Source organism: Pezoporus wallicus, unplaced genomic scaffold (assembly GCF_028554395.1).
Source record: "Pezoporus wallicus isolate ANWC-B61680 ecotype Strahan unplaced genomic scaffold, APGP_CSIRO_Pwel_v1 contig_3573, whole genome shotgun sequence".
Classification (NCBI taxonomy): Eukaryota; Metazoa; Chordata; class Aves; order Psittaciformes; family Psittacidae; genus Pezoporus; species Pezoporus wallicus.
Genome location: NW_026642425.1, coordinates 288,448 through 309,648, shown reverse-complemented (window position 1 = coordinate 309,648; position 21,201 = coordinate 288,448). Strand labels below are relative to the sequence as shown.

Here is a 21,201-nt window from a genome sequence, read left to right as displayed (position 1 = left end):
GTTTCCTAAAGAAAAAAAACATGGAGTTGCATTGACTTTATTTACTTTTTCATTCCGTATCTGCTTCTGCAATGACTTTCAAAATCAACTAGCAAGTTCAACCTAGTCTATCAGAAGTAGTGGGGCCATAGAAAATATAAAGTTTGTGGTAATAAACAGAGGCCTAAATGAATGCCCTCAGTTTCAGTTGGTATCCAAGAAAGTCAAAATAGCCTCCTCTTGCTTTCCCTTCCCTTGCCCAGCAGCACAGCACAGTTAGGAGTGGTGTAAAAGAACCTGAGGTTTTAAAGAGTGGGAAAGGTCAGTGAACATAACAGAGATTGAGTTGGCTGGTATAGAGGATACAAGTTTGCAGAAACAAAGATCTTTGTTAGCTGTTCCAGAACACTTGCTTGTTTTTCTTCTTTCAAGTACGTGGAGACTGCCAGGTACACTGTGAACCTGCAACAAAGGTAACTAGTGTCACTGTAAACAAGAAAAAGGTGTCTACTAATGGCTAGGACTGCTCATGTCATCATGTTTTCTTTTCAAAAAGTAGCCAGCTACAGTTTTACCTTCAAAGCCTGAATGATTCTAAAAAAGAAGGTGCTCTTTTGAAGTAAGATACTGATTTTTCAAAGTGATAGACAAAAGTCAAAATACACTGCATCCCATTGTGGATACTGCTACTGAGCCCATATACTTTACCAGGTAATTGAAGCGCTAAATAAACATTGCAAGAAAGTACAACCTGTCCCGAAGGAAAAATGGTGGCAAGTGGTAACACAGCTTGAAGATGTTGTTGCTGCTCAGCAATGGCTTGCCAACCATAGTAGAACTGCACTGGTACATGGGACCAGGAAACACAATTGCAGCATTAACCATTTGTACAGCTACAGATGAGGTATTACTAGGTTGTGTATTGTGATGATTATCACATGGAAACTGAATAGCCTTAGTAAGGCTTGGAGATTACAATACTCTGAAATTATATTTCCTTGATGATTAGTCCCCACCTTTTTTCAGCTTCTCTTGATTCCTTTGATCTTGGCCAAAACTTAGATATGCCAGTGATTTATTTGTTAATTTTCAATTTATGAGCTAATTTTCAACTAAAATTAGAACTAGAAAGCAAATTTCAACTGCAAATTTCAAATCAGTTAATTAAATCACTTCAAAAAGTGAGCGCATTTGAAAACAAATGATACCAGAGCCTCAAAGTTAGTATTAATACACTAGGAAGATACTGGTCCATTTATAAAAGCTCCACAAATGTTAGCTACCTACCAGGCTTTACTGAAATTAGCTCCAGCCTCAAGTAGTGCCTGCTATTTAAAGTATAGGCTGCTTCAAACATAGATCTTTACATGGAATTATTCATTTCACCTGGGCATTTACAGTATTTATTTTGTTTTTTTAAAGTTTTCTTTATCTTATATTGTAGACTAATGTAATATACATGTATGAGAGACAGCTACAGACCAGAACTTTGTAGGTGTCATCGTTAGTACAGTTACATCTTCCTACCATCAGCAATGCCTCCAACAAATCAATGGTAATTTGGATAGACCAAACAAAACAGCAGTCTAGAGAAAAGTGTGAACTTAGCTGTTCTGATGGATATTAACTTTAAAGCTCATTAGAACCATTAAATTGTCATTGTTTTAATTGCTTCTTCGATCTTTTCAGCAAAACATTTTGCTAATGCACTGATCCAATGTTTCTGTTCAGTTGTTCCAATCACATACAGATATTTTGTTCAGACAAAGCAGAAATTCGTAAAAAGTTTATTTAATTGTACTTTATATGAGGTGTAAATAAGGCCTTGAATTATACTAGTCTAATTATCAGTTTGTTCTTCAATATAATTAAACTCCTATAGTTAAGAAATATTATGTATACACTTGTACCAGTGCAAGCTGTTACATTTTTGTGAAACTTGAAATTAATTTACTTGAAGCTCATGTACCTACATATTTTAAGGGATTGCATAAATAATTTTAAAAAATTATAAATAAATTACTTTAAAAACCCTATGGTTAGTTGGCCAAATTTGGCCAAACTTTTTAACCAGCCACTAGGATTTTTTAATCTTTTCTTCCATGCAATGCAGTTAACAAGTCTACCTGCATTTTAGGTATCTACAGATTAATTGCATTTAAAGCTAGGAAAACTTTGTATCTTACTATGACGTAAGTATCTATGCACAAAATTGTTTTGAAATAACTACTTCTGATCAGTTGTGTGTGAAGAGAAGAGCTAAGCAAGTAATGGATTAACTAAACTGGTGTCTAACATGAGTACTCTGAAAACTCTGAAGCAGCAGGAAGGATGTAGTATTTAAGTGACAGGATAATGAGTGGTTTACCTATATAAATTGCTGTTGATGCCTTCTTAGAGGGGAGAATGCAAAATGAAATAAAATAACAGTAGGGATACAAAATGAATGAAAAACAGGCAAACTAGGCTATGCCTGGTAACACCTACTGAGCAGAAAGAAGATGTTTGTTTGTGTATTGTATCTAGCATTACGACCTTCGAGCTCTTCAGGACTTGTTTAAGAAGTAACTGAAGATTAGAAGAAGGAAAGTCAAAATATGAAGGGTTTGGGAGGAATTGTTTTGAGAGAAGATAAGAAAAAGGGGAGAAACCAGTACCTAACTTAGCACATAGTCAAATGTTAAGGGTATTTATTGAATCTATCTTGCCTCACTGAAGTCTGCTAGATCACTATTCAAGGTTTCACTACTTTAAAAAGGAGAAAGCTTCTTTGTCCAGAAGAGTTTCTAAATATTAAGACTAGAAAAGTGATAAATCTTTCCTTTAATGATACTTGATAAACATGAACCACTACCATTACTAAAAAGATAAGGTAAATAACCTGAAAACAGATACACTTAAATGTATTGTGCTGAGTAACAGCACACCTAACTTGGATCATGTTTTGCCTACAAGGAAAAATACAACTCAAGAACAGGCCAGGGGATACAGGTGGGGTAAATCAGTGACACCTTAGACACAATAAATCACTCACTTCGTGGAAGATGATGGCATCTGGCATCTCATATTCTGAGTTTCAGAAAAAGGCAGCTTATTCCCACAGGTGATAGCTTTTCTGTAATAACAAAAAGCTTTGCCAGCTGTTCCTAAAGCACTGTATGTCATGTGTATTTGTCTCTTGATACAGACTAAAAGCTATGTGCAACAGAAATCAGTATTACTTACAGTCTGAGATGCTGCTGAGATAAGAATGTCATGCTTACTTTACCTAAAAAAAAAAAAAAAAAGAATAGCTTAAAAATGCAATACAAATAAATTGTGATGCAAAAGAAAAATCCTTCTCCCAAAGGGATGTGGAGAAAGATCTCCAGACACTGTTGCAGCAATTTTTAACCAGTCTAAGTAACAATTGTTGCTACTATTTTACTGCACAAGGATCACTCCACACATAGCTGTGTGGTGACCTAAGTCAAGAAGTTGAAGTGGCCAGAAAGCAAGCATCTTTGAGTAGGGTAGGTTTTGGATGATATGGCCACAGATCACAGCAGCTCTAACTCCAGTTAATTTAAACCATTGTGAAACCACACCTTGAAAGGGGATTTCCAAAGCAGCTGAGAAACTAGCAAAAGAATCTAAGTGAAGCAAATTGAAGAAGCCTAATAAGTAAAATAGAACTAAAAATGTTGATTTCTTCTAAGTTTCGTAATTAGAAGTTCAACTTGTATCCTCCTGAAACAGAAATTTATTCTGCTTGAATCTTAAGCCTGCCTCATACTGCAGAGACTCCAAGTGAGGTTTCCAAATCAGAAGCACCTACATTTCTCAAATACAAATGAAAGGGCATGTGCAGGTACATCCTGGGGAGCAGCACTTTGTGATGTATTTAGAAGACTAAGGGAACAGAGGTTATTTCCTGGGTTGCAAAGTGTAGGCTAGTATTTTTAACTGCTGTGCTCAGGAAAAAAAAAAATGCATAGTAGTGAGCACACAGCCTAGCATGTCTGCTACAGACAGAAAGCAGAAAGACATGTCACACCTCTAACTAAATCATGCAAATGGAAAAAAATCCAAACCCTAAGGATTGCTCCTCATTGGAAAGGAGGTAGGATTAACGTTCCTAATTTGGATATGAAAAAGGATAGGAAAACTACTAGTGTTGAAGTCCGGGGGAGATGTGAGGCAGGGAAAGGAGGGGTGATACACTGTATATAGCAGACTACCCAATAGTAACAGATTATGGTAAAGTTTACATATAAATGCCTTTCCGGCAGAAGTGTGTTCAGAGCAGATGCGAGTGTATGTGCATCACTTAATTAATCTAAACCAGCATTGCCAGAACCTTTTAGCAACCACAAAGCAGCTCTCCAAGGACATCTGACATGCATGTAACATGTAACATGCATGCATGCAACAAAAATTTTGTCGTCTTGAGAGCTGGTAAAAATTCTCTAGTACAACTTTATTAGTTTACGCTAGTGTCCATTCTGCCATGTGATCAAAGTCAATTACTTCTGATATCTAAAATAAGCTATTACAAATATACTTAATATACGTACAGTCATATCTTCCTACTATGAAGACAATCTTGCAGAACATCACCATCTTCTCAATGAAGAAGATGCCCTAAGCTCTTGGAAGACTGTCAGAAAATTGTGCTCATACTTCAAATGTTTGAAGATTTGGGGCCTTAACCTGCAAAGGAAACGACGTATGTGCAGTATGATCAATATTTAAATGTAGATACTGTCACAACAGTAACTCTAACCATACAAAAGACAAATTAGTAGTTGGCATGTGAAATGGAAAAACTGGACTTTCTCCTTCAATTATTTTCCTGAAAGAATAAGTAAGTTTTGTTAATTCCTGTACTAATCATTAAAGCAAATTATTGGACCTATGGGAACACTGTATTTTCATTTGTTAATAGAAGCTAATTACTATTGTTGATGTTAATACGAATTAAAAATCAATATGTACCAAAAAAAAAATTATGCACATGACTCAAAGCAGCAGCCTGGAAAGATATTTTCTGGCAGAATAAAGCTATTTTCTATACATGATGTCTTACAGAGGGGTAGCGGAAGGGGGAAACACAAAAAAAAAAAAAGAGAAGGATGAAAGTCACTGGATCTCTGAATAATTAGGAACTTAAAGAGAGGAAGTTTGATAGCAAAAATAGAGGAATTTTAATAACATCTGCCTTCTTTATTGATGTCTAATGGTTAACAAGAATTTGAATGGTTAATAAGAATTCTGTAGCTAAGCAACTGGAATTTATTTAGTTTTGGGTTGGGTTTTTTGGTTGGTTTGTTGCTTGGTTTTGGTTGGTGTTCTCTTTTTTTTTTTTTTTTTTTTTTTTGTTCTCCCATCTCCTTTCTTCCCTAAGTGTTTTTTATTTATCTTCCAAAAGAAGACAGTGTTGTAGTTCGTAAGAGAAAGGGATGCTGTAAACAGAAAGGGATGCTAAATTCATGTATTTCCTTTCATTTGTATTTAGGTGTGGTTGCATTATTATAAATTCTGTGGATCATATTAATATTAAAGGTGTAAATTATGTATTTAAATATCTATATTGACCTGTGTGAGTTTTGCAATCAGCTGTAAAATGCAATGAAAACTTCTGTTATTTAGCTATGTAACTCAAATTAGTCACACATTAATTCATATAATTTGTACACCTAACACCTATCATGTATTAGAAATTATCAGCTTGGTCTTATCACTTGCTTGCTGAAGGTAATTGCTTAAGTCCACAATTTCTGCATAAGACCTATCTGTTCTGGTTGAACAAGGCAGTGGCTTTCTACTCTTTCTTTCCTTAAAATGTAAAAATTCCTAATAGTAATAAAAATCCTTTCATTAGAATCTGCTCTATCCTTAATTATCCTATTATTTATCAGAGTAGTTTGTTAACTTAAAACAGTTACTTTCATTCTGTCTTGATTTAAACTTCAGAACATTGATCTTGCAGCACTCTTGTCTATCTAATCTATTTTATTGTCTGTCATAAAAAATATTCTCTCTTAAGCTGACTTAGTCAAATTTTAGTGCTTCTGTAAGGACAATAATGTAACATAACCTTCTTGTAAACTTTGAAGCTATTTTTGTCTAAGCAATTCCTGGTGCATTTTTTAACTCTGGAGGGAAAAAACACCATTGGGATTTTGGGGTACACTCCTACATGGTGCTTGAGAGCTGGACTGGTATATAATCTTTGGCTAGCCCCTGCTGCTTCTCAGGCAGCGAGTCACTGTGCATGGCAACCAATCCCACAATCCTCTTGGTGGGCTGAAGGTGCCGATCTAGGAAACCGCAGCAACTCAGATGAAGAGTGGCAGGTACACTGGCTCACCACCCTCCACTGAGTGCTGAAGCAACCAGCTTTGCTTATCCTGGAAGAGCAACCATGAGGTAAGCTGTAAGCCCCAGAGGTCTCCAGCTGACTGACTGTGGCTCAGATGTGGGCTCCTAGCCAACACAACTCTTCAAACTTGGAACTGATTTGACGGCTACTGTAAATACCTTCCTCTGGTATACCTGCACAGCAACTTGCTTCCTTCAAGCTTCCCTTCATTGATGGCCAAGCTGTGTTTTCATGCTGATCTTGACCTCTTTCATTCTTGCAGGGTGCTACATAAATGTCCAAAGGTCTGGTGCCAGATGTCAGCAGTGACCCCACAATCCTCTTGGGTGACAAGAGTGTAATTGCATATGTGTGCCTCCAAAGAAGAGAAGACAGGTTGGCTGCGGCATTGAGTTTACAGCACACTCTTTCACTCAGCTGCCACTTTCTTTGCCATTCTGGGAAAATTCAGACACACAACTTATGTAACCTTTTTCCTTGTGTGTTGTATTTCAGATTTGGAGGGTGCGTGGTGGTTTGGATTTAGTTGTGGGTTTTTTTTTTGGGGGGGGGGGTGTTGTTTTGAGGGTTTGTTTTTTTTTTTGTTAACGAACGTGATGCATGTTAAATAAAAGGCTAACATTAATAGCTTTGAAAAGAGCGACCGTTAGGTTCTGTAATGGAAAGAGGAAGACCAGCTACCCCCCAGGGGTAGTCCTCCGGTGACAACGTCCTCCCAGCAGCAGAGCGCGGAGCCTTCCTTCCCGTACTGCTTGTAACTGTGTAGCTAGACTAAGGAACGTGGTCGTATTTGTCGCCGGGCTGCGATTTTACACCGAGAACCCCCACCAAATAATAAAAAAAAATAAAATAAAACCAACAACCCACGCTCCGCAGAATAGTAACGGGCGGCTGGGCCGCTCAGGTCATGGAGTCCCTTTGGGTCGGGCCGCGCCCTGCGCCTTCACAGACGGCTGGGAGCTGGGCCCGTCCCGGCCTCAACATTCCTTCCGTGCGGCAGGCAGGGACGGAAGGAGGGACAGAGGGCGGGCACTGCCACCAACCCCCGGCACAACGAGCGGCCCACCCTGCTTTCACCAACCACTCCAGAGGCCCAGCGGCGCTGCCGGTCGCCCCCGGCCGTGGCTCCTCCTCCTCCTGCTGCCGGTCGGTCCCAGGGCGCACGGCTGACATCACGCCCGGGGTTTCCATCCGACCGCGGGAGGGGGAGGCAGAGTGGAGAAGCGGCGTGATGGCGGCGGTCGAGAGGACTTGAGGAGCGGTGGCGGAGCAGAGCGGCACAACACTCACTCGGGTACTCCCTGCGCCCCTCCCTGCCCAGTTCGGGGCCCCATTGTTCGAGCGGGCGGGCGAGAGAGTCTACCGCGTCAAAGCTACGAGGAGCCGGCGGCCAGCGGGACTGAGCGGCGGCCCAGGGCCCGCCGCGGCAGCAGCCGCCGACCCTCGGCTGCGGTACGAGCATCCCCGCGGGGCGTAGCGCAGTCACGGGCAGGGGAGGCTCTGGGAAGGCTTCGCCAGGCTGGGCACACGAAGGTAGGCAGAGGCCGCCATGGCTTCTTTCCCTTTCGCCGGCCGGGAGTTTTACAGCTTCCGAAGATGGAAGGGGGGGCGGGCGGTGCTGAGAGATGGATCTCGCTGCCGGGCGGGGTCCGGGGGGAAGGGCTGCCCGGCGCGGGGTGGGTTCTTGGGCCCACTTAGCGGAGAGTGGGAGCTGCGAGGGCCGCAGCGGATAGCCGGTGTCGAGTCTCTCTCGCTTGGTCCTGCTGGCGGAGCCAGCGCAGAGCCGCCTTGGAGGAGGAGAGCGGCCTTGGCTCTCCTCTGGCCAGGCGGGGCGCCGGGAAAATCGAGAATGGAGGACAGCGGCGGCCTTGGAGACGCTGCCAGGGAGCCTTGGCTGGGAGCGACGCCTGTGCAAGGCCGCGCTGCCAGCGGAGAGCTAGCTTTGAGGACGGGAGACGAGCGCCCTGGGGGCGGGCAGAGCGAGAGCTGCAGAGGGAGGCTGCGGGAGCACGGTCTGGCGGCCTGGGCTCTCCAGTCCTGCAGGAAGGATCACCGCGGAACGGGAAAAGCGCGGCAGGGGGAAAGTTAGAGTCGCTGCTCAGGGTGCTTCCCGGGGCTCACCGGGTGCCGGGCCCGAAAGCGAGGGCGGTGTTTGCGCGGGAGGACGGGCAGCGTGCGGCCAGGCGACTAAGCAGAGCGCGGCCTTGCGGGCGGACCGCGGGGAGCCGCCTGGCTCGCCTCCTCCGCCGCGAGGTCCCCGATGTCGCTTCGCGGGCCCTGCGGAGTTGCCGGGCTGCCTTCTGTTACTTTCCCCTCCCTCGTCGCCTTTGTCTGGTGGCCGGAGTGGCTTGGATGCCTGAGCACGGAGTATTTCCCACCGCGGAGCGATGCATTCCCCACTGCCACGACCCGGTGAGCTGCGGTTGGGCTGTTACATATTAGAGGAGAGCGCCTCGGGGCAGGCAGCTAGCAGGACACACTCTAACCGCTTTCACATCACTAAATCTGTGAGAGGCGGTGCTTTTTATCTGATTATCAGTGAGTTTGTGCTTGCAGTCCATTTACCGTGAACCTAAACATATCTAGCTGTATGGGATACTGCAGTGATCTGGTTTAAGATGCGCTTGTATGTGAAATAATGATCATTCCATCTGTGGGATCTTGCTGGTCTGATTTAGTGGAGACAGTTGTTTTAAACAGGACAGTCTTTTTCTTCCTGCCTTTACCCACAAGCGGCTGTAAGCATTATATGTGTATCTGGAAATGCTTCCACTGTGTTTTGTCTGTTGAATACATTTTACTAAGCAGATCTTAGCTGAAGAATATATATGTCGTTTTACGTCTGTGTTCAGGTGAGCAGTTTTTTGTTAAAATTTATATCCACTTTGTCCTGAAGTCAGTCGTATGGCAAAAGTTAAACCACATGATATAGTGCAGACATGTAGTAAACTGTTCTTACCCTGCAGTGCTAAAGAGAATGTAATTTCCATACCATTTCCTATTCTGTGCACATTGCCATCTATATTGCCATGTTATTTTTCGTTTCTTTTTAGATGCAGACGTGCTTTCAAATTGTGTCAGTGTTTTTCTTTACTGTTTTAGGTATTTGAGGAGAAATCTTGAATACACACAAAGAACACTAGAGCAAACACCTGACTTGGCAAACAAGCAGAATACCAAGAAGATATCCACATTGTAACCAGACTGGTCTTTTATTTATCTTTTGAACTTACTAATATTTACAATGAATTTGCACAGCGATGAAGAAAGCATAAGAAACAGTAGTGGAGAGTCAAGGTAAGCACTTACTCGTTTCAGTTATAATTGACTATGTATTCTCCTATATTATTCTCCTATATTATTATAAACTGGTTTATATTTGAACTTGGTGCCAAAGCTTCCTGGTTCACAAGCAGACCTAGTTAGGAGGACTACACATGCTTTCTTGCAGTTTACATTTCTGCTTGTTACATTCACATCGCTTCAGTGATGGACTGTAATGAGCTTGTATGCACCTTATGTAGTAAAGTTTATATAGTATTAAAATTGTGTCGGCATCCAACAGAGTAGTATTGCTCTTTTGAGGGGAAAAAAGAATGTCTGAGGTGTCTTTACCGTTCTGTTTGAATGGTAAAATAAAGCTACTGTCTATGAAGTGCAAGGCACATATGCATAATATGTGTTGTATAAAACCCTACGTAGGCTATCTCTAAAGGTGGAGTAGTGACTTGTTTATAAATACATCTGTTCTTGATACAGAGTGTTTTATGATTCTTATATCATAGAATGGTTTGGGTTGGAAGGTACTCTCAAGATCATCTAGTTCCAAACCTCCTGCATGGGCAGGGACACCTTCCACTAGACAGGGTTGCTCAAAGCCCAGTCCAACCTGGCACTGGGCACTGCCAGGGATGGGGCAGCAACAGCTTCCCTGTGCAACCTGTTTCAGTGTCACACCACTTTCATAGTGAAGAATTTCTTCCTAATATCTAAATCTTCTTACTGTCAGTTTAAAGCCATACCCCCTTGTCCTGTCACTACATGCCCTTGTCAAAAATCCCTCTCCATCTTTCTTGTTGGCCGCTGTAGGCACAGGAAGCAGCTCTGAGGCCTCCCGTGAGCCTTCTCTTCTCCAGGCTGAACAACCACAACTCTCAGCCTGCATGGCCCTTCCTTCTTTAGAGCTGTCAGAGCAATATAAGTGTTGACATTTATTTATTTTCTGAAGTGAAAGTCCAGTTTCCCAGCTGGGTTTTTTTGTCACTGGGAGGGGGGGGGGGAGGTTGTGTTTAGGGTTTGTTTGGGTTGGGGTTTTTGTTTGTTTGTTTGATTTACTAAATATAAAAATCAGTCCTGTGATGCTGAATGCTAGTTTTGTAGCATGTGCAGTGTTCACATTTTAAAGAGCCTGGTTAGAACTTTCCTGCATCCAGGGATGACAGCCAATTTAGAGGGGTTGAATTAGGGTTCAAAAATTCACATCACTTCTGTGCTACAGTTTAGATTTCTAAAATTGGAAATATGGTAAATGCTGAAGGTTTAAGTTGAAGTAAATTTGCAAAGTGGTTTTAGACTCCCAAGAAGTGTTTGTGAACATGCTGTTAATCCACCCATCTGTCTTTGAGTCTCTCACTGGAGATCAGAAAGAGGGGTGGCTCAGGGGAACTGGGGAAAGCCTTATCAGGTGAGAAGAGAAACATGAACAAATAGTGTGAGCAAGGCTATTCTTCTGAACTCTTAGATGTTCAACAAATGCAGATTTACCAGGGACAAGTCTGATGATTATGTGTGTAAATTTTCTTGCTACTTGAAACAAGCTACCTTGCTAAAGATAGGTTGGAAAACCACTCTGTAATTGTGACTACCCATAAACATTAGTATATCAAAGTTATTTAAAAGCTATAGTAATTCTTAAGACTAAGCCAACTAAACATTACAGTTCGCAGCAACATCATTAGAAGTAACTATGGGGAGGATGCATAGTACTCAAACTTGACACTTGCCTGGGAAGCAAGACTGTTACTCATTTTAAATGTCTTGCTGAGCACATCTTAAAGTTTTATCAGGTTTTAAAAAGCTAAAAACATTTTTCCTAGGCTTATATCAGTCATTAACCCCATAGCTTAGTACACAGGCAAGTCCTGGAAAGCTTATTTTCACGTTTGCCGTGTAGTATCAGGAAACTGTTTTTTATAAATGGAAGGTCAACGATTTCCATTTTCAATGATGGAGCTGGTTTTGTCTAGCCTACTTCCATTACTAAAATAATTACTGCCAAAGGCCAAAGGAGTATGATGTTTATGGAATATCTTTATATGACTTCTCCCTGTTTAGCCTTCTTTTTTTCTTTTTTTTTTCTTTTTCCTTTCCTTTTCTTTGAGTTTCCAGAAGTTTAGGTAGTTTGTACTGGGAGGAGAGTTGCCTTAGCAAGCTGCAGACAGATAGCTAACTATAACTTGGGAAGCGTTGCTGTATTTAGGTTTCAAATATGGAAATGTGAATTCTGCAGAGTGGAAGTAGAGATTGGTAAGAAATTACATTTCCTAGGCTTCTAGTTGTCCTATTTCATGCAGGATGCTGGGGAGGGAAGTGGAACAAGTGAAGAAAGTAATTGAGAATTGCTGTTGGGAATAAACTCCAAAGATGATGAAACTTCCAAGAATTGGTAGAAAAGAAGAAGAGATGAAGGTGAAAACAGTGATAATCTAAATAGCGGTATTGGTGATAACTATAAGAAGTTTATGTCACTTTGCAAGTTTGACACTTTACAAGTACAGTAAAACTATCCACTTCCCTTTGATGTGTGCTGTAAATGTCCATAGGTGTCATTCTGGAGTCAATCTTGATAACAATTAAATACAGCCTGATGTAGGGGAGCCATTGTCATTACTTTAGAAAGTTACAAGAAGCAGTGGATTAGGGCTGAATTTACAAAAAAACAAGGCTTCATGGATACTGCATTTTATTATTTTAGGGGAACACCATGACTTGCAGAAGTAGTGGAAAGCCTGTAGTTTCATTAGTAGGAGGGCTGGAGAAGGAACTGTTCATAAACTTTCAATTTTATGCACTGGTCAGCATTGTAGCATAGAATTGTAACTATCCTTTGTTCCCTGTGACTAGCTTTGAAGGTGAATTATTTCTGAGGTGTGTGAAAGGAATGGACGATTTGCCACACTTCTGCATTACTTCACAGCATTGCATCTATTCATCTGACTGGTAAATGAGCAGACAACTTTGCTGCTAGTTGAGCCTGAAATTCTGTTTTGTTACAGGTGAAAAAGTGCATCTTTTGTATTTTCATATATTTTCATAACTGACCATGCTGTTTGAATTTTCCTTGCCTATTTCAGCAACCCCTGAACCTATAAAAATCAATACTAGAACCAAGCATGATGGAAGTTGCAGACTATCGTAAACACTATTCTTGCTTGATGTGCTGATTTCTGTGTAATAATTACAGTGGAATCTACTTTCCAGCTTCTTGTTTACTTGAAATCACTATTCTGGCATATTTTTAAATAGCTTAAGGTAAAATATCACAGATATTGTTAATCTGGATAGCAAGTGAGCACAGACACAAAAAATTGATATTGATACTTGAGAAGCTGACTCTTCAGCAAAGCATCCTTGTGTAGTGATCTTGAAAGCATTCTGTTGCAAACTTAAATACGAGTAAATACATTCTAGTTAGGTAGTAATAAGAAACCTTAATCAGCAAGGAAGGGCAGTTATACCTGAAGTGCAAGACAAGCTCCAGGTAGAACAGGGACTGCAGAAGTGAGTGGTACTAATTGAATAACAATCTGTTTTCCCATCTCTTTGCTCTTCCTACGTTTCCTGCAGAACAAGGTATAGAGGACTTAAGCAAACCTTCCTTCTCTGGAGGTTTAAAGGGATGTGCTTAGTGCAGCTTAACTGCAAAGTAGTTGGCTGGAATGAACTGTACTACTATTTGTGCGCTAAGCAGAAAGCAGCTGCTTCACACTAAGGACTTTGCCCAGTCTTTGCACACTTGAAAGCTGATTTTAATAGAAGATACTAATTTCAGTGGGTTTAATTAATTCACTTTGTGGATTGAGTAGACTATGGACCAAAGAAGGCAGTTGAGACTAAAGATTTTGTCAGCAGGCTTCAATTTACTATACAAATCCATACTTTCCATTGAAGGTAAAAAAGATGAATCGAAAGGCATGAATTAAGTTTATTGCTTTCAAGAAATAGAAGCAGGAGTTAAAACAGAAATTCTCCAAGAATGTTTGCATAATTACCTCTATGTGGTGGCTTCCTTTTTGAATAAATTTAATAGATAATAAAAATGTGTGTATGTAGCAGGAGAGAGCATATACATAAAACTATACATACGTAGATACATACTTAGTACACAGGAGTTCTTGAGATCAACAGAAGTAAATGGTAAAGGAAACTCTGCGTAGTGCTTGCTGTGAATGGCTAGTGGATAAAGCAAGCTCTTCACTTCTGTTAGCAGTAATATTTTTGGTTAGTAAATTGCTACTTTATCAGGATTATTGCAGTTAAGCGTGAAAAGTTCTCCTAATACAAGTTAAAAGCATCTTTTCACTTCTTTTGGAAGAGTTCAGATAGAATGTGTATCAAAACCAAAGTGTTTTTTTGTCTAGAAACCTTGCCAGCTAAAAGAAGGAATTATAAATTCACGATACAGCTTTTCTTGTACATACGGTCTCTGTTTTGGCTTTGGGACTGCTGCTGATTTTATCCAGGTCTTGTTCCTTCTCTATCTGAACTGGCTGATAGATACCTTTTGTATGTATGTTTAGATTCAGTTCCACCATTCTGGGAGTTTCAAAATTCACATTCCTCAAGACAAAGTCCTGTCTTTGTGATACAGGCAGTGCACCTATCCAGATGTCGGCCCTCCAGGAGTAGTGTTTGTTGTTTTTTTAGGTTGGCTGTTTTCTTAAGGGGGAGGTGGTTTGTAGGCTAGGTTTTTTTGGTGGTTGTTTTTTTTTTTCTGTTCGATTGTTTTTTGTTTGGTTTTGTATTTGTTTATATTAGTGGATTTTTTTGGTTGTGCATTTTTGTGTTTTTTAATTAAATTGCATTTAATTTTTTTTTTTGCTGGTGAACTGTAAGGAGCTCTACTAAAGACATCATTGTATTGCTCCTGGAACCAGCTGCATGTCGAAGGATGGTCACATCAGACCACAGAGTAGTAGACCCCTTGGGAACCACTGATACTTCCTGCCTATGAAAGATTCCTGGAACTTCTTTGGGTTCTTAAGATATGTGACTTGTGGCTCTCAAAGACTTGCTGTGTGTTTCTTGGGGTTGTGAAAGTGGGTAGATGATCAGTATAGTTTTGATACCTTTACTTTGGGGATGGTTTGTAGTAGTGGCAGTGTCCTGCAGGACTGGAAATATAATGCATTTCTCTGAGTTGCTAGCCCACATCAGGAAAATTCAGTTAAATTCATGCTTTGTGATAGCTGAGGACAGGAAATAACCCTTGCTAGACTGAACTTTATTCTGTTTGTTTCCTCTGATTTTTACTGGTGGTGATAAATAAGATAAATTTTCTTTATGCATCTAAATCAAATTAAGTAGTTGTTTTCCTTCTATTTCTGGTTTGTTTCAAAGCAAACAAACAAAACCAAAGAACCAAAAAGTCCACTGTCATGTCAGATGCTTTTCAATGACCCTACAGAAAGTGTTGGTTTTTTTTTTTTCCCTCTAGTGTGTTGTACTTAATTTTGCCCAACTGTCCTTAGTTAATTTTGCCTGCTGCCCTTAGAAGACTGTTAAGGTAGTTTAACGTAATGAATGTGCTTTAAATCAGTGGTGATAAATTACCCGCTCTTGGATCCATTATTAACCTAGACCTTTACATAGGAGCCTAAGTACTATTTTACAGGTATTTGTATAGCTTTCCGTTTTAGGATTTCTGTTCCTAGTACCTTGTGTAAATTATCAGACTTTGTTCCTCGTTTTCTGATCCTATCAGGGGCACCTTGTTGTAAGAGATAAGCTAGTGATACTAAGTATTAGAATATTAAAAAGAACCAATGGCTGTTACAGGATACTTGCTTTTGATCTGTTTCAGTTACCTGCCTCTTTAGACCTGTCATCTCCCCAAAGTATTCACCAGTTTCATTGCATAGGTATTTATTGTGGGGTGTGTGGAAAAAAAAACCAGGCAAGAGTAAATATGAAAATCTGTGGGGTTTGTTACTTTAATTAAGCTATGTAGCTTTTCTTGCAAAGGAGTTTGTGAATAAATACTGTATTCAGGCATAAATTCATACAGAAAAGGTAGTGAGTGTCTGCAGCTGTTTGTTGTTATTTTTAATATAAAAGTACAGATTGCTTCAGTGTGTCCAGCTTATAGAATCATAGAATAGTTAGGGTTGGAAAAGACCTGAAGATCCTCTAGTCCCAAACCCCCTGCCATGGGCAGGGACACTTCACACTAAACCATGTCACCCAAGCCTCTGTCCAGCCTGTCCTTGAACACCACCAGGGATGGAGCATTCACAAACTCCCTGGGCAACCAATTCAAGTGCCTCATCACCCTTACAGTAAAGAAAATCCTCCTTATATCCAATCTAAATTTCCCCCATTTTACGTTTTAACCCGTTATCCATCATCCTGTCACTACAGTCCCTAATGAAGAGTCCCTCCCCAGCATCCTTGTAGGCCCCCTTCAGATACTGGAAAGCTGCAATGAGGTCACCACGCAGCCTTCTCTTTTCCAGGCTGAACAGCCCCAACTTTCTCAGCCTTGTCTTCATATGGGAGGTGCTCCAGTCCCCTGATCATCATCGTGGCCCTCCTCTGGACTTACTTGAACAGCTCCATGTCCTTTTTATGTTGAGGACACCAGAACTGCACACAATACTCCAAGTGAGGTCTCACGAGAGCAGAGCTTAGGGGCAGGATCACCTCCTTCAACCTGCTGGTCACGCTTCTTTTGATGCAGCCCAGGATATGGCTGGCTTTCTGGGCTGTGAGTGCAAACTGAAGCTGGCTCATGTTTGTTTTCTCCTTGACCAACACCCCCAAGTCCTTCTCCTCAGGGCTGCTCTGAATCTCTTCTCTGCCCAACCTGTAGCTGTGCCTGGGATTGCTCCGACCCAGGTGTAGGACCTTGCCCTTTGCGCTGTTGAACTTCATGAGGCTGGCATTGGGCCACCACACAAGTATGTCAGGGTCCCTCTGGATGGCATTCCTTCCCTCCAGCGTATCAACCAAACCACACAGCTTGGTGTCATCAGGAAACTTGCTGAGGGCGCACTCAATCCCACTGTCCATGTCACTGACAAAGATGTTGAGCAAGACCTGTCCCAACACCGATCCCTGAGGGACACCACTCATTACTGGTCTCCAGCCGGACATTGAGCCATTGACCACAACTCTTTGCGTGGGGCCATCCAGCCAGTTCTTTATCCACCGAGTGGTCCATCCATCAAATTGATGTCTTTCCAATTTAGAGACAAGGATGTCATGCGGGAGAGCGTTGAACGCTTTGCACAAGTCCAAGTAGGTGACGTCAACTGCTCTACCCCTGTCCATCAGTTCCGTAACCCCACCATAGAAGGCCACCAAGTTGGTCAGGCAGGATTTGCCTTTAGTGAAGCCATGCTGGCTGTCACCAAGCACCTTGTTGCTTTTCATGTGCCTTAGCATGCCTTCCAGGAGAATCTGCTCCAAGATTTTGCCAGGCACAGAGGTGAGACTGACTGGTCTGTAATTCCCGGGGTCATCCATTTTCCCCTTCTTGAAAACGGGGGTTATATTTCCCTTTTTCCAGTCATCGGGAACTTCACCTGACTGCCATGATTTCTCAAATGTGATGGACAGTGGCTTAGCAACTTAATTTGCCAGCTCCTTCAGGACCCACATACGGATTTCATCAGGATTGGTAAAAAACAATGATTTTGAAGCTGAGAAGATTCACAACAAATGCAAAATCCATTAATTCCTTCAAAGTATTTATACTGTCATTAAGAATTTAATCCTCAGAATATTCCTGAGGCAGTATTATCCCAGATTATAATAAGAAAATAAAGACTAAAAGTACTAATACAATAAATGAGAATTAGAATTATAAAATAGCAGCAGAAGAAAAAAGTCTGCATGGACTTTACAGCAAGACACCAAAGAAGTAACAGTGCCTCTGACTGCATCTATTTTCTCAAGACACTAATTGCATAGTTCATTTAGTGAGTAAGTAAGAAAGGGCAATGGGACTTCTCAAAGTTTTGAGGCCTTGTCTGAGAGGTTCATTAACATACTGAAATGTAAATCTCTGTCTTAGGGTCTTATCTAGAAGCTGCGATAGAAATTCTTCATAAAGTTATCAATTCCAAGTTTCAATTCTTCTACCAAAGTAATTATACAAGGTAATGACTATAGAGTTGAGAACTCACCTTAGCAGGAAGAAAGACTTAGAGCCAGGAATCTGTTAACTGAGGTAGAATAGATAAGTCAGCCTTAAAACACCCAGAAAGGTATGAGAAAGATCTTTGCTATCAGGCTATCATTTAAGACTCCACTGTCCAGGCACAGGAGACAAGGAAACAGGACGAGTGGGTTTACATCATGTGCTAGAAAATGCCAAGCAGTATGTGAGAGCAGGAGCAGAAAAGATAAAGTTCTGTGATTTCAAGACGGGTATGAACTGTAGAGGCAAATTAGAAAGCCTTATAGACTTGCTTAGAAGGTGATGTAGCTAAGGAGAAATTGTAGTGAATATTTTAACATTTTCTTTCTTGTTTGGTTTTGCTACACTCTGGACTTGGGAAAAATTAATTTAGTTTATTGGCAATTAGAATTAGATGGTAAGAAACAAAGACAAAATATTTAAACCAGCTTTCCTTTGCCCTTCTGCTTTTTCACATGTTCAGCTTCACTTTATTCTCAACACTTCTACGTTCTCCCCATGAGTGGTGCAGGGGTGTGAGGAATTTGAGCTGCGATCAGTCTATAACATTTCCTCTCTGCCACTCCTTTCTTCTCACACTCTTACCCTGCTCCAGTTGGGTCCTCCCCACTGCATATAGGCCGTCGCAGATAGCAATGATGTGGGTTGACCATGGGCCATATTCCTCCAGGATAAACCTGCTCCAGCATGGACTATTTGTGGGCTGTAAAGGAATAACAGTTCTCTGAGCCCTCCTCCACACAGTGCAGGGGAACTTCTGTGCCAGTGCTTGGGGCACCTCCTCCCCTCTTCCATTGACCCTGCTCTCTGCAGAGCTGTTTCATATATTTCTCACTCCTCTCTCTCTCAATTGATGTTGTGTAGCATTTTTACCATTTCTTAAATATTTTTTCCTAGAGGCAGGGCCATCTTGGCTGATGGGCTCAGTTGTGCGCTGAGGTGGGTCCATTGGAGCTGGAACCAGCTGTGTCTGGCAAGGGGCAGCCCTGACCACTCCTCACAGAGGCCACACTTGCAGTCCATTCCATCTACCAAAATGTTGCCTTGTGTGCTCAAACCACTAAGATACTGGGTCACTTTCACAGTAACCAAAACTCTAGTATCTCCAAAAGATTTCATACCGTACCTTCACTTGAGCTACTCAGGCTGCTTGAAAGCTGATACTCCCAAATTCAGAGAGTAAGGGTTTTTTTTTGGTGGCTGAAAATGGCTGGATACACATTCAGGTAATAGTGTAACTCTTGAGCCTCAAAGAGAGTTTGTATTATTTGCACTAGAAATGGGTAGTCCTTCCAGTCAGAGCTCAGGAGACACAATTCAAAACTGATTTTTGTCCCATGGAGGGCCATGAATGCACAAAGATACGGGTTATGCATATAGATTTAGCAATAATCTCTTCTTAGGGCCGTCATTCCTTTTGATGGCCCTAACAAAGTCATTGAATCACAGAATCTTGGAATAGTTTGTGTTGGAAGGGACCTTAAAGCTCAACCAGTTTCAATCCCCTGCAATAGGCAGGGACAACTTCCACTAGACCAGGTTGCTCAAAGCCCTGTCCAGCCTGGCCTTGAACACTGCCAGGGACCGGCAGCCACAGCTTCTCTGGGCAGCCTGTGCTAGTGCCTCACCAACATCACAGTAAACAACTAAATATGTAATCTAAATTTACCCTTTTTCAGGTTAAAGTCATTATCTCTTTTTCTACCCATATATGCCATGTAAAAAATCCCTCTCCAGTTTTCTTGTAGGCCTTCTTTTGGTGATGGTCCAGAAAATTTAAGTCCAATAGTGCTTTTCACTTTTGACTTCGACTTTGGCTATATATACCAGACAGGAAAATATTTTCACAATATTGAGTGTCATGGTTTTGTAGAATAGGGATGAGTGCTACCTTCAGTTTATTTTAATTTCATATGGTATACCAAGAAGTTTGATAAAGCATTTACAATATATGCTAACATCAAGGAAGCACATGCATACATATTCAAAGGGAGAAAACTGTTTACTTATTCTGTATATTATTAAATTTTATTCCTCTGAAAATGAGATACATGTTAAGACTAATAAGGGAGACAGTGTCTCAAGATATGAAGAGAAGTATGTGCATACATCTTGCTTTGGTACAGTCTGTTGCTATGAAAAAAATCCAGAGTAGTGTTTATGGAAGTAGGAAGATAAACAGTGATTGTGAAATGTTTGAGATTGCACAGCTCATTTTGTGTGAGCTTTTGTGTGATTTTTGTGTGAGACAAGTCTAGCAATAAAGCAAAATTTGCTCGGATACAGGAATAGAGATGGATTATTGTTGATGAGATATCCTATGGTGGACAGAAGAGATTTACTGGTGAGACCTCACCTGGAGTACTGCATCCTGCTCTGGAGCCCCCATCACAAGAGGGACCTGGACCTTGTTAAGCGATTCCAGGGGAGGGCCATCAAGATGATCGGGGGATAGAGCACCTCTCCTATGGAGACTGACAATGTCAATCCAGTGACAGTGTGACTTTTGTTAACTATGAAATTGGTATAGTTCTGTAAATTTTGAGCAGTTTACACTAGGAAAACATTTGCACTATTTTATTTGGTAATTATAGCACCCTAATGGATGGTCTCCAGCTGGACACTGAGCCATTGACCACAACTCTTTGCGTGGGGCCATCCAGCCAGTTCTTTATCCACCGAGTGGTCCACCTATCAAACTGATGTCTTTCCAATTCAGAGACAAGGATGTCATGCGGGACAGTGTGGAACACTGCACAAGTCCAGGTAGATGACGTCAACTGCTCTATCCCTGTCCATCAGTTCTGTAGCCCCATCATAGAAGGCCACCAAATTGGTCAGGCAGGATTTCCCCTTAGTGAAGCCATGCTGGCTGTCACCAAGCACCTTGTTGATTTTCATGTGCCTTAGCATGCCTTCCAGGAGAATCTGCTCCAAGATTTTGCCAGGCACAGAGGTGAGACTGACTGGTCTGTAGTTCCCTGGGTCATCCATTTTCCTCTTCTTGAAAAGAGGGTTATATTACCCTTTCTTCAAATTTCCATACCAAATCAGATTTGACACATTGCTGTACAAACGTAACTACTTGACTCAAGGGCTTGGGCTGAGAGTGGTTTCTTGACAATGTATCCTAGAAGGTGTTTTTCGGTTTTCTTATGGTTTTGGTGTTTTTTTGTGGTTTTGTTTGTTTGGGTTTTGTTTGGGTTTTTTGTTTGTTTTTGTTTGTTGGTTTCGTTTGTTTTTTTGCTTGGTTTGTTGTTTTGTTTTTTTTTTTTAATTTTATTTAAGACTATACTGAATGTAATGTAAGGTTTCTTAAGCCTAAATTAAACATTCCTTAATGTAAGGAATATCTCTAAACATGTAACGCCATTTTCATTTTACTGGTTTTTGTGGGTGTTGTTTGTTTGTGATTGGTGTTGGGGTTCTTGTTGTG

General features: G+C 41.3%; 1 protein-coding gene and 1 long non-coding RNA gene across 7 annotated transcripts in view; one reads left to right on the top strand and one right to left on the bottom strand.

Annotated features, from left to right (window-relative positions):
• Positions 1 to 396: 396 nt before the first annotated feature.
• On the bottom strand, positions 397 to 7,306 carry LOC130610504 (uncharacterized). The gene is made up of 3 exons (XR_008975059.1): positions 7,211 to 7,306; positions 6,517 to 6,662; positions 397 to 441 (listed from the first exon to the last, which is right to left on the bottom strand). It is a non-coding gene; the product is annotated as an uncharacterized LOC130610504 (long non-coding RNA).
• A 179-nt stretch (positions 7,307 to 7,485) lies between these two features.
• CHD1 (chromodomain helicase DNA binding protein 1) overlaps positions 7,486 to 21,201 on the top strand; it is a 59,577-nt gene continuing 45,861 nt past the window's right edge. For 4 of the 6 annotated variants that reach the window (XM_057430404.1, XM_057430405.1, XM_057430400.1 and 1 more), the window contains exons 1-2: positions 7,486 to 7,876; positions 9,446 to 9,640. In XM_057430404.1, coding sequence (XP_057286387.1) covers positions 9,588 to 9,640 — 53 coding nt within the window. In that variant the 5' untranslated portion in view covers positions 7,486 to 7,876; positions 9,446 to 9,587. The remainder of the gene's footprint in view (positions 7,877 to 9,445; positions 9,641 to 21,201) is intronic. The other 2 variants (XM_057430401.1, XM_057430402.1) reach the window with 2 other exon arrangements.